We start from the raw sequence: 12,547 nt of genomic DNA, 5'->3' as shown, positions 1-12,547 counted from the left end.
TATCGGCCAGGGTAACGCCAGGGGACGGGGGGACCATTCATCAATGGAAAGCAAATTGGACCCGTTTCCGTGGCACGGACGGGCCTCATCAGTCAGTATCATTTCTTTCGCATTGCAATTCGGTAGTCGTGGTTGGTGCTTCTACTGCTGATGCTGATGCTGATGCTGTTGCTGCTTCATCGTTTCGAATGGGCGCAGTGACGCCGGCATAGGCTCCTAGAGTACAGTACTATGGTACAGACCCCTCGACACGATTCAATCCTGCCCATCTGCTCGCCCTCTATGCAGTAACTTAGACCAACCTTCTGTTCCATCCGTTCTACTTTGTGAAATATCGTTTGGTCTCTTGACCGTCCCGGAAACCGTGCTGTCTCTCTCGGGTGCGAGCGTGAGCACCAGCGCTAGGATACCTGGCAGCGTGAAGCAAGAGTCGAGAGAGGGGCAGGACAAGGAACACTGGTGAATTCTCCTTCTTCATCCAACCTTTCGTCCTCTCCCGCGCCGCGCCGCGCCGCGCACTCACTCACTCACTCACTCACGCACTCATACACGGACGACGATAACCACCTACTGTGTACCTTGGGCGAGCATTGGACCTAAGCTTGGGGGGAAGAACTGACTACCGAGCCGCTAGACGGGGCCAATTCGCTCTAGAGAGTAGAGACTCACGAACCAACGATCCTAGTCACACCCAAAATATTGCCTGGCTGACACCTTTCTGCAACCTGCCCGTTACCGCGTCACCGCGCAAATTTCCTCTCATCACCAACCAAGCCCACCTCGCCCCGAGCGAGACTAATTCATTAGACGACGCCCCATTTAGTGATCCGGACGACTCCTCCCACTCGTCTCCCTCTGAGGCTTTGCCAGCTCCATCCAGGTCGACCGAACGTTAACTTAGTTGCTGGCCCCTGGTCAGCCCCCCCAAAACCAGAACATCGTCATTTTGGGATCACCACCTGCGTTCTTCACACCTCAGGCCGACCGCGCAACAAAACCTGTCGTTCACCGCGAGAGGTCGTCCGCCTTGCCCCCGGTGATCGAGGGTCGACATGGCTGCCATGTCTTCTTCTGCACCGGGCGCCACCGTCTTGGACCCGCCGCCCAGCGCCTATGGCAACGACGCCGCTTGGAAGTCATCGTACGCGTTGGAATATCAAGATGTTCGTCTGCTCTTCTCTGCCTCGGTCCTTTCTGCATTCTGCCCTTCAACCAGCACGTTTATCCCCCACGTTGTTGGCTCACGTGGCGCCCGAGACCCAGCCATTTCCGCCCATCCCCCCCCCCCCCTTTTATGCACCGCCTGAGCTTGTTCGGCTGATACGATGCTTTTGCTTCTCTCCCCGCAGGACCCAATGCAGGACCCAATGCACGACAGGAGCTTCATGAGCAACCATGACAAGACGAACGGCGTGGCTACACCCAACGGCAACGCCCATGTTGACCCATTCGCGAAGCGGGACCCAGCTGAGCCCTTCCCTGCGACCAAAGGTACGATATACCTCCCCCAATCGTCGGTTGGCTCTCCGGGATCACACATAATCCTCCCCCTTTAAGATTCACTGTATCCTGCAGGACCCAGGACCCCGGAGGGACTGTGGCGACATTATTCGCGCGAGATAGCAGTCAACTAACCCCTGGCAGAAGGACGATCCGGTGGACGAAGCGCCTCGCGGAGCACCTCGCGGCCGGGAAGCAGGCGGGCGAACTCCCACAACGATGCCGACAAGACACCGGTGGACAACGCCAAGTGGATTCACAGGGACAAGCTGGCGAGGATAGAGAGCGAGGAGTTGCAGGCGGCCGGCATCATCCTGCCCAAGCCCAGGTCGCAGAGCCGGCCACGGAGGGAGCGTAGCTCGGAGAAGATGCATAGCCGCCGCGCCACGGATGCGTCAGAGCGGGAGCCCCTCCCGCGGTCCCGCAAGAACTCGACCAACCGTTCCGCGTCGGCCGAGAGAAGCCCGGATGTCGAGACTCCCACCTGGGACCTGCGCATGCCCGAGGAGATAGCAGAAGATCCCGACGAGTACTGGATCTCGGCAGACACGCTGGGCGCCAACGGGTCACGGTTGCCCGTGGCCAAGCAGAGCCCGGCCCCCGTTCCCGCCGATTACCTAGATCGGGACGCGCCCGTCCCCCGCAAGATGAGCGGCACCCTCCAGCCCGACGACGACTTCTTGCTGTCCGTGTCGAAGCCGCGCGAGCGGAGTGGTAGCACACCGGCTCTCGACCACGCCCCGCCTCTGCAGCCCGGCCGACGGTCTGCCACCGATGGATCCCCAAAAAAGAGTACCACGAACGGCTCAAGGAAGCCTTCGACCAACTCGTCCAAGACGGCCACATCGACTGGTCGCCCCAAGACTCGCTCCGGGCCCGGCAAGGATTCGGGCACCACGACGAGGCCCACGACGAGATCTGGTGAACTGTCTTCTCCCAAGGCGCCCGAGGGGGACCCGCCGTGGATGATCAATGCCTACAAGCCGGACCCGCGCTTGCCCCCGGACCAGCAGCTGCTGCCCACCGTCGCAAGGCGTCTAGCCCAGGAGAAGTGGGAGAAGGAGGGCAAGTTCGGGTCTGTCTACGACAAAGAGTTCAGGCCCTTGACTGACGAAGGCTTCGGGAGCCCACCTGAGCTACAAAGGCCGCAGCTCGATGACAAGGAGAGCCACGACGAATGGCCGCTGCGTGCTGATGCCAAGAGCCCAACCCCGAGCCGCCCTGGAACCAGCTCCTACTCGACCATGCCGAAGATGCGGGACACACCTCTGGCAAGTCCAAGAATGCCCATGGCTCAACCGCAACCGCAACAGCAACCCACCCAGATCACCAGGGTTCCCACCGCTCCCGAACAGCCCCCCATGCCAGAGAAGACAGACCAGCCGGAACCGGCGAAGAAGAAGGGCGGCTGCGGATGCTGCGTCGTCATGTGAAGGGGCATCGACAAATCCGTCCTTGTAAAACATATACCCATCCATCGTCCACCAACACGGCTGTCTCGACCGGCCCCATCAACCGTGGTTTCTAGGAGAGGACATATTCCACACCACACATTGACGACATCACGAATTTCCTTGCCTTGAAGCGTCTGTATTTTTTTTCCAGATCTGATTTCTCGACAACCCGACTACCAACCTGCATCCAGTGTTTTTCCATTTTCCCGCGCTGCTTCGGGCCCACAACGACCGGCTCATCATCCACTACACCCATTCATCTAGTCGAAGGCAGCTCCAACCCTTCCTTTGACATGTTCATCTCGATTATCGCATCCCACAGTACTTTGAGAGGGCTCCTTCGCCCATGGCGTTTACTGGTTTTGGACATCACTTTGTTCCCGCGACAGCAATGGCATATTTTTTTGCATTATCATTGGCATCTACCGCACGTATCCCCAAATCATCGGCCTTCCTGTGAGAGACTGGCAAGGGACATGTCCCACGTGCACTCGTGTTTTCTGCTTGCTTCGCAAAGTTTATGGTTTTAATATCTCCCGTTGCCACACGGCACCGGTCTCAAATTTCAAGATTGGGTTTGTTCATACGGAGGATTCACGCGCGAGGAGAGAACCCTAGATCAGTTGAGGCAGGCATTGTGGATGTTCATCTGAGGCGTGTACAAAAGAGGAGAGGGCGGAGAGGGCGACTAGGGAGGACGCAGTAGCACTTGGCTCGGTGCCTGATTACATTATACCCCTTCCGGGCCGGCTAGCTTGAAGTTTATTAAGGAAAGAGACGGAGTAAACACAGTACAGTTAATTACAAAGTACGAAGCCACTGCTTACCTGCTGCTAATCCAAGGGCTGACGGTTTCTAACGGGCGACTTTCCCTGTTGCCGCCTGTGGCTGCCGAGTTCCGTTGATGAGATTTATGGGAGGAGACTTGCTTACTTACCTGACTCTGCATCGTGCTTACATGGCCGCGGCCCATGATCTCAGCTTCATGGATCAAGCGCAACAACATTCGCGATCCCGTTGCGCTTGTCTGGAGTGGTGTTCCGGAGGAAATTCACCTCCGCGTCGAGACCTAGGTAGGCAAGAAATCCGAATAGTACGCTTGAGCTGTCCTTTTTGCCTGCCTCTACTTCCTCACACTGCCGTGCTAGCACCTCAAGCTCGTCGTCTTGCATCTCTCTGGCTCCCCACTCACACAGTCGGACGCAGATGCGGGCCCAGTGGACTGCCCAGTCCCCGTCCATCGTTCCGCCTGCCTGCCGGAACTCGAGGGTCGGCTTTGTATCGGCCGCCATATAAGCCGACTCGTAGTTGCGGAATTCGTATGCCGCGTTATGCTTCTCGGACGACGCCATCAGGCGCCCGAGGGCCCAGATGGTCTCCGCCAGAAGCAGCGCGGCCCGGCCAGCGTCAAGCGTCAGGGGTAGTTTGCTGAGCGTGACTTCGATAGTGGCGTCATCGGCCTGCTCTGCTGTCATGCCGCGTGCCAGATATGAGTACCACCGGGTCCTCCTACACCATATGCTGTCCTGTCGATACTCAGGGTGCAGCGGGCTCAACAGGCAGTCGACATGCCACAGCAGCAACGCGATACGATGCAGCGGCTCGAACGACATCCGCGTCGTCCCCGTCCCGACGTGCACGTGAGTCGAGCAATTTTCATTCAGGTGCACATGGAAATGGTGCAGCAGGCCCACGACGCGCCGTATCTCGGCATGACTTGCAGGCTGGTCCAGAAACGCTGGCGATGTTAGCTCAAAGCCCAGCGCCGTGTATTTTTCATATTTGCGGCCTATGTTGTCCTCAGTCGAGAGGTTAACTGTCGCGTCCAACTTCAGCGTCCATCGGCGGTACTCTACCTGCGGGACTCGGACGACGTGGCCCGGGATGGCCGGGAGATGTCCACCTAAAGGCGCAGATGGCGGCGTGGCTGCATCGGACTCTGTGAAGTCGTTGATCTGGACTCCGTTGGAGCGCAGATAATCGATAACGCACTGCCGAGAGCTATCAATTACGTCCTCATCAGCTGGCATAGGTATAATCCCAGGGTGATTCCGCTGGAACGCCTCGAGGGTCGCCCCGGGTTTCAGATCCTTTCCGAACATAAGAAACTCGAATTCGATTCCAAAGCTCATCGGCGGTAAAGCCGCTGCCTGGGAACCCATGGCTTCTTAGTCTGTGAAGAAGAAAAAAAGGAAGAGTACTTACTGTTCTGGAAGAAACGGTTTGGTAGAAGCCGATCCCGTGACTCTCCGTAGGTTGGTCGAGGCATCTTATATATGCACCGCCGTGGAACGAAAGCATTGTCTTGCTTCCCTTTGAGACACGAACTGCTGCTTTGTTTTACGAGCAAAGCCATTGCTCGCAGAGTCCTGGGGGCAAGCCATCGAGATGTGATTGCTTTTGTATGGACACATTGCTCGAGACCTAAGCCGCACTTCTTCTTCTTCAGCATCAAAAGTGATCTCACGATAAGATTGAGGACCTGCTAGATCTAACATCAAGCTCATATCCATATGCAAGACAAAGGAGCTTCTTTGACGATGCCGTGATTATTGCAAGGAAATCATTAGCTTAATAATTCAGAGCGCATTTTCTAGGACCATCAACGCGATAGACGCTCAACGGTATCCCTTGGTAAATCTTTCCCGGCCGTGTAGGGTGCCTAACGCCGTGGATCTATAAAGACTGGGCAAGCGACAAGTCCCAGGTCTCGAGCCGTTCGGCATAGGAGGATTGACCTCGATAACCAACACAAACGCTATTCGATCGTGGTTCTCGGTAACTATCCAGCAACATTGATTCCTATGGCATTTCAGCCCTTATAGTTCAAAAGCTACATGTTACTATTTTCTTATATATAAAGGGGTTAATATAACTAACTGAACGTTAAATTAAAGTGATATCGGTAAATATTCGCTCCTTTATACTGAAGAATTGTCACCGAGACCTCTTAAATAAGATGGAGATGGCAAGGAATGTCATATACGGCGGGTTCGCCACATCAATAACGAATTCAGAGGCTGTATATCATTAAAAATGGGTTTAATAAGTTCATTGAAGCATATAGTCACTTCTGGTCCGATGTCTAGAAATGTGACAAAGAAACCGAGAGTGGTCTCAGTACTCCTAAAACAACATGAAATTCTACGGTAGGGAAAGTCAACCTGTGCGTTGTACAGATGCAGAGAATGAATGGTACAGGACTAACACATCGTAGCACAGCAACCAGCAGCTTCTGGTGCCCGGCCCATGGCCATGTCACAGCATAAAGGCCTAATTCTGATCCAATCACGGTATAGCAAACACTTAATAGCGCGATAATTCACAAACAATACAACGATACTAATAAATATTACATTGTAGCATTATTATCAGCGTCGAATAGCTATTACACCCAGTCGTTGACCTATGAGGTCTGCAGTATAGTTGTGGCTAATTTAATTGTGGGGGTGGCTGACATCGCCGCTGCTGCCTTCTGACCTCCAACCCCCTTCGGGATGTTGAGATTTGGGCCAACCTTAAGCCTTCAACGACCAAAGAAGGACCCAAGACGTCTGTCTCAAGCCGCATGGCCAGTGTATATGAAGGCCTGAAGCGGGTCGCGTCCCTGTAAATGGTCGCAGTCTGCTATGGAGTCCTGCCTGGAGGCCCTGCCGTTTGAACTTAGCAGCACTATCGGTCGGTTTCTCCCTACTTACGCTGACCTTGCAGCAACCTCGAGGACAAGCAAGAGCTTGCATGCCGTCTTCAACCCGCTCCTGTACAGACGGGCTTCGGACTCCAAGAAGAATTTCGCCCTTTTCTGGGCAGCCGATACAGGCCAAAGTCGGACCGTGGAGCTCCTGCTGGATGCTGGCACTGATCCGAACCTCACCTGGTGGACCAACAGAATAGGCCAACGGCCCTTGGACCGGGCCGTTCCTCCGGGCTTCGTCGTACGTTGGCATACTGGCGATGGCGCAAGAAAGCATTCCTGGCACTGGACCGCCTTACACCTTGCCTCGTTAAGAGGTCATGAGGCAATTGCCGTTTTGCTCCTCGATCGAGGGGCCGATATCGATAGGCTGGCACGAGGCCTCTTCTCCGACCTGTCGCCGTACAGGAGGGCCACGGTACCCGGCACCGGTCAGCTTGTGGGCCTAAAGACGCCCTTGTACATGACAATACGTGGTAATCACGAGTCGATGGCTAGACTTCTGATTGAAAGAGGCGCCTCGAAATACGTAGCTTGTCCTTATCCCCAGGATGATGACAGCTCCAAGCCTGGAGGGTATACTGCTCTCCACGCTGCTTGCAGGTACGGGCAGCTTCCCCTGGCCAAGTTCCTTGTGGACGAAGAGAGCCATCATGCGGATATCAATTCCGGTAGCTTGAGTGGTGGGACACCACTGACAAATGCATACGTGGGCGCACGATGGGAGTGCTTTGACTGGTTGCTAGAGAAGGGTGCAACAATGGCCAGCGTGCCCGATACCGCACCGCCAATGCTCGCGGACGCCATCCATTGCCACAGATTTGCCGACGCAAATCGGTTGATCGATAGAGGCCATGCAATAGAGGTTACTGACGACATGCGGTTCGCCCTCCATCATTGTGTAAACCGTTCCTGGATAACGCCCGCATCGCCAAACGTGTGTGAAGAGAGAATCCGGCAAGGGATAAAACTGATAGAACGACTCCAAAAAGCCGGACATGACGCTAACGCCTTCACACCAGGCCCTTTTGCATCTACGCCACTCAGTAAGTACTATAGCTTCTTGAATCAAACTAGAATTCTACAAAATATCGTAGCTCGACCCATGGTGCAGACGCAGAAGATTGGCTACATATCTCATTGACTTGACTTCAGCCCAACTGAAGTCAAGCAGCAGACTGGCCATCATCTACCTTTGCCAGGTCTCGCTGCCACGAGACAGAAACGCTAACTTGCCATCCTGTAGTGAAGGCTGCTAGGAGTGCTATACCAGAGGCAGTACGCTATCTCCTAGAAAACGGCGCAGACGTCAATGCCTTCCAGGTGAACTGCGACACGGCATTGATGTCGGCCTGCACCATGGTGCCTCCACCCTTTCGTGCGAGGCCTCCTACAGTCCGAGGCCCACCAAGGCCACCGTTCATCCCACTATCGCGCGTCGAGATTGTCACCATGCTACTCGAAGCTGGTGCTGATGTGAACCTGAAGGGCCATGCGGGACGGACTGCTCTCATTGTCATCAGCAGTGCACCGCCAAGTGGGCCCAAGCTAGACATCGTTCGTCTCCTTCTTGACCACGGAGCTGATCCGCACGAGTCACACCAGTGGTATCTGTCTGCGTTCGGATCCGCGTTCGTCGCCAACGATCTTGAATCGTGCCGGTTGATGTGTGCCAAGCACCCGCTTCACCAGCCCAGTTACCCGGCCCTCATCCGCCTCCTGCTTGGGTTACGGTACAGAGCGCCTCTAGAAAAGCTAGAATTCCTGCTCGAAATCGATGAGTATGATTCGCTTCTAAGATCTGATGAGGCCCTCTTGCAGACGTTCAAATTCCGAAACAACGCAGAAGCCTGTATTATCAAGCTGCTGGAAAGAGGGGCCAACTACGAAGCTGCCTGGGAGGACAACAAGATTGCCCTTACCCAAGCCATGAAGAAGAGCTACGTCGAGGTTGCCAAAGAGTTGCTAAAGCTAGGTGCAAACCCGAACGTTAGGAACAAGTACGGAACTACTCCGCTTGCCCAGGCAGTGGTGTGGCCAGATGAGAACCAGAGACTAGGTCTGGTAGAAGCGCTCTTGAAGGCTGGAGCTGACATACACATGCCGAACGGCTCTTGCTCCTGCAGTGAAAAATCAGACATAGCTGTCGAGGAAACGCCACTGGAGGCAGCTATATCAGCGCAGCGAGACCGTCGGGACCCCGAAGTACTGGAGATGCTACTCCGCTACCAGCCGCTAGACAGTTGTCCGGACGAATTGTTGCGTCGCGCTCTCTACGCTGCATGCGATTCAGCAAATTTCCCTGCATTTAAGGCCATCGTGGATTCTGGCGGGGATGAGATTGTCAAACAAAAGGTTGATCTGTTCGTGCTGGGCATTTCTTGGGATATCCTGCACGAACAAGTCGAGACTGTCGCGGACATGGATGAGGCAGTGAGTATTCTGGGCCACGTCTTGGAACTGGCGACGCCTTCGCCAGACATCGCCCATAAGTGCCTGAGGAAGCTTATTGCACACTCAACGCGAACCTTCAGGAAACAATTTCCAAGGGCGCCACCTGCCAAGGTCGGAATATCCTGGTGTCTGCGGCGGAGGATTCGGTTCCTAGATAACAGCACGTCCAGTGTGATCATCGCCATCAAGCCGTACCAGCCACATCCCTTTGCACCGGCGACTCAGACACTCGGAGAGCTTGGCGAACGGCTGCTGCTTGAGGCGAAAAGAAGTCGCGAGCCTGAGATGAATTACTACTGCACGTTCTTCTCGTGGTATGGAAAATGGTCGCAACCAGCTCCTGATGATTATTTTACAAGCTCAAGTAGTTCAAGTGATGAACTCGCAGACTAGACAAAGGAAGGTCTCTTGGGTTGGATTCGTGTATTCTGGGCAAGAAGCTTGCGCAACCGACGGCAGTCGAAGTCGCCCCGAACTCTCAATGGCCCTTTTCGAAAGGCACGCGGGTACGGACCCGAATTCAATGAGAGTAAGGTCTAGCCTTGTACTCTAGATCCTCTTCCGGCCGCCACTCCACAGGAACGCTCTGGAACCTGCTATCCAGATACCACGCCGGATCACCGTCGTACCCACCGCCTTCGGTGCTCTCCACATGGGTGACACTCCATCCGTTCCCAAGCCACCTCATCTGGTTACCTTCGCCACCGTACACGCTCTCCCAGTCATAATCCTCCCATCTCGGTGCTCTCAGGGCCTCAAGCGCGTGGAGTGTGCTCCCCGGCCACAATCCAGTGATGCGATTGCCCCTCCCCCCTTCGCTTTTGTACCAGGAGTTACACTGATCGGTATATACTGTTCCTTGGAAATACGACTGGCAGTACTGGGACCAGTCGGCCACCCTCTCTTTCTTGATGCACATGGAAGCATAGTCCTCCTTTTGCAGCTTGCGGATGCACATGACCACATAGTCGCCCTCTGATTCCAGGATCTTGGTCAGGGAGCCGCTCCCGATGGCAGAATTGGGCCCCAGCATCATGAAGAAGTTGGGGAACCCATCGACCGCCAGTGAAAGATATGCTTCGGGGTACGGCGTGAAACGCTCCTTGAGGGATATGCCACTGCGACCATTGACACCAAAGGGGGGTGGGGCCGAGGTGTTGAAACCGGTCGCACATACGAGGCAGTCGAGATCGACCTGACGACCATTCTTGAGGGCTATCCCCGTTTTGTTCACCTCGGATATGGTGTCTGTGATAAAGTCGACATTGGCCTCGACCAGACTTTCGAGATACCCCGGCCCAGGGGTAGCTCGACGGCAGCCGACGGCAAAGGTTGGGATGAGAAAATCTGCAATCTCCGGTTTCGCAGAGAGCCGTTCCTTCATAGCTGCACGGAAGGCATCGACTGCCGTCCGTTGCATATCCGAGCCTTGCATTGAGACGGCGTGGATCGTATTCCCATCTTCCTCGATCGCCCTACGGAAGGCCAGGAGTTTCGTTGGGTTCTCCGCGAACTCGCGCCGTTGCTCAGGTGAGACTTATAACGTTAGCATCGAAAGGGGTAATGAGAATTCATAAACACTTACAATCTAGTTTTTTAGGGTCTAAACCAAGTTTATGCATTACAACTGATCAAGTCAGCCCATTGCCTAGTCTGGATATAGGGGCCCGCAACATACTGTCGCCAAAGGGATTCGTGATCCATGTCTTGCTCCTCACAAAGCACGAGAGCTCTGTACCTGCTATTTTCTGGAGACTGGGCACAATCTGTATTGCGCTAGATCCATTGCCAATGACGCCGATTTTCTTGCCCCTGAAGTCGTAACTGGATTCCCGGTTAGCTCCAACCACGGCGGGATCGGGTCAGAACTAGGGCCACATACTCTTCTTTCCACAGTGCAGAGTGCATTACTTGGCCTTCAAAGTCCTTGAGCCCCGGGATGTCGGGCCATGCTGGATCGCTCAAATTCCCTCGGGCCGAGACCAAGACATCGGCGTCATCCTCAATGACCTCTCCGGTCTCTGTATTGCGGACCTTCAAGTTCCTATACCCGTCACGGGCCGAGTCAGTGGCGGCAACCACTGTCTGAGATATCGAGCTCTTACCATTTCTTGGCCTCCTCATTCCAGCTGCAACTCTCGACCTCATGCCGCAGCTTGACAAACCGCATGACTCCATACCTGTTCGCAATGCCGGTCAGGTACGCGCATATCTCGGCCTGTGGCGCATAGAAGGACGACCAGTTAGGATTCGGCGCAAAGGAGTACTGATAGCTATGGGCCGGTATATCGCACGCACAACCTTGCGCAACGTCGTCAGTCCATGTTGATTACGAGTCTCGGGGAGCGGCCAGCCCCAACTACGAAGATTTATAGACAGGGGCGCATTGCCACACTGCTAGATAACTTTACCTGGATACCGATTTACCCACCACGTACCCCCAACTCCTTCGTTCTTCTCGTAGATCGCGAGGTCAACATTGCGCAGGCGCTGCGGGATCCGGATACCTAGGTATATCCCCGAGTAACCCGCCCCAATGACTCGAACCTTGAGGCGGCGCTGGTTTTCTATCGGTTCATCCTTGAGTGTAAATGCGTAAGGCGACTCTGCGGAACCCATACTTTGAGACCAACTTGGAGGATAGCAATCGACTGAGCACGATATAGATAGAGATTGAGTTTCCAAGAAGTTTGATTTGGGTTTCTCGACTGCAACATGCGACACGTCGGATATCGTGACCTGGGCCCCCGTACCTACATCGGTTCCCCGCATCTGAACATCGGCGCTTCTCCAACTACGTGGGCGGCATTGTATGATCGTGTCCTACCGGAGGGGTAAGTGTCATGCCGCAACCGAGATCCCCCAAAATGGCCACGGCCGGCTAATCTTCCCGGCAAGCCCAGCTTGATATACCTAACTGTATGTATGGCCGGAGTCTGGGGTCGTGAGGCTCATCCGCCTGGCATGTTTGTGACACTTACTGTGCGCCACCATGGTTCTCACGCTGGCGGTAATCGTGATGTGGCGGATTGAACTCAGAAAAGAGCACCCAGGGGTGAAGTCAACTACCGACAGGAGTTCTTTAAGCAGCTGCAGCACATACGCTACGCATGAGGCTCAATGGGTAGGGCAAGCCGTTCTTGATATAGGAAATCCGTTCACGGCCAAGGCCGCGATAGGGACGACGTAGTTCAGAAACTCACTCAGATTCTGTTATACCTGATATCGAACGACGCACGCTTATAAGGGTTGGCCAAAAAGCATATAGCGTACTCTCTCCCCAATCTATCACCAGACAGCACATAACTACTTTCTATCCTGTAGTCTGACGTCTTTCTCGTCTGTCAGCCGTGAACTATGGGATGGGTGACCAGGGGTGCCATGGAGACACGGCCTAAAAATAGCCGATCATGTTGCGATTAGTTTCATCGGTTTGGCACTTTGC

The 12,547-nt window shown here is 54.7% G+C and overlaps 4 protein-coding genes across 4 annotated transcripts; 2 read left to right on the top strand and 2 right to left on the bottom strand.

Annotated features, from left to right (window-relative positions):
- Positions 1-1,052: 1,052 nt before the first annotated feature.
- Positions 1,053-2,933, top strand: JN550_008572 (uncharacterized protein; the record flags this gene model as incomplete). Its single annotated transcript, XM_049320548.1, has 3 exons — positions 1,053-1,163; positions 1,350-1,491; positions 1,645-2,933. 3 exons carry the CDS (start codon positions 1,053-1,055, stop codon positions 2,931-2,933), a joined length of 1,542 nt encoding a protein of 513 aa, XP_049169504.1.
- Positions 2,934-3,937: 1,004 nt separating this feature from the next.
- Positions 3,938-5,116, bottom strand: JN550_008571 (uncharacterized protein; the record flags this gene model as incomplete). Its single annotated transcript, XM_049320547.1, has 1 exon — positions 3,938-5,116. The coding sequence occupies one exon, from the start codon at positions 5,114-5,116 to the stop codon at positions 3,938-3,940; it is 1,179 nt and encodes a 392-aa protein (XP_049169503.1).
- Positions 5,117-6,583: 1,467 nt separating this feature from the next.
- Positions 6,584-9,495, top strand: JN550_008570 (uncharacterized protein; the record flags this gene model as incomplete). The annotated part of the gene is made up of 4 exons (XM_049320546.1): positions 6,584-7,530; positions 7,671-7,694; positions 7,804-7,850; positions 7,895-9,495. 4 exons carry the CDS (start codon positions 6,584-6,586, stop codon positions 9,493-9,495), a joined length of 2,619 nt encoding a protein of 872 aa, XP_049169502.1.
- Positions 9,496-9,622: 127 nt separating this feature from the next.
- Positions 9,623-11,721, bottom strand: JN550_008569 (uncharacterized protein; the record flags this gene model as incomplete). Its single annotated transcript, XM_049320545.1, has 6 exons — positions 9,623-10,638; positions 10,688-10,729; positions 10,781-10,926; positions 10,985-11,146; positions 11,208-11,403; positions 11,541-11,721. The coding sequence occupies 6 exons, from the start codon at positions 11,719-11,721 to the stop codon at positions 9,623-9,625; spliced, it is 1,743 nt and encodes a 580-aa protein (XP_049169501.1).
- Positions 11,722-12,547: the final 826 nt, after the last annotated feature.

The sequence above is a fragment of the Neoarthrinium moseri genome (assembly GCF_022829205.1).
Source record: "Neoarthrinium moseri strain CBS 164.80 chromosome Unknown scaffold36_Wmoseri_CBS_16480, whole genome shotgun sequence".
Classification (NCBI taxonomy): Eukaryota; Fungi; Ascomycota; class Sordariomycetes; order Amphisphaeriales; family Apiosporaceae; genus Neoarthrinium; species Neoarthrinium moseri.
This window is presented reverse-complemented; position numbering and strand designations above follow the sequence as displayed.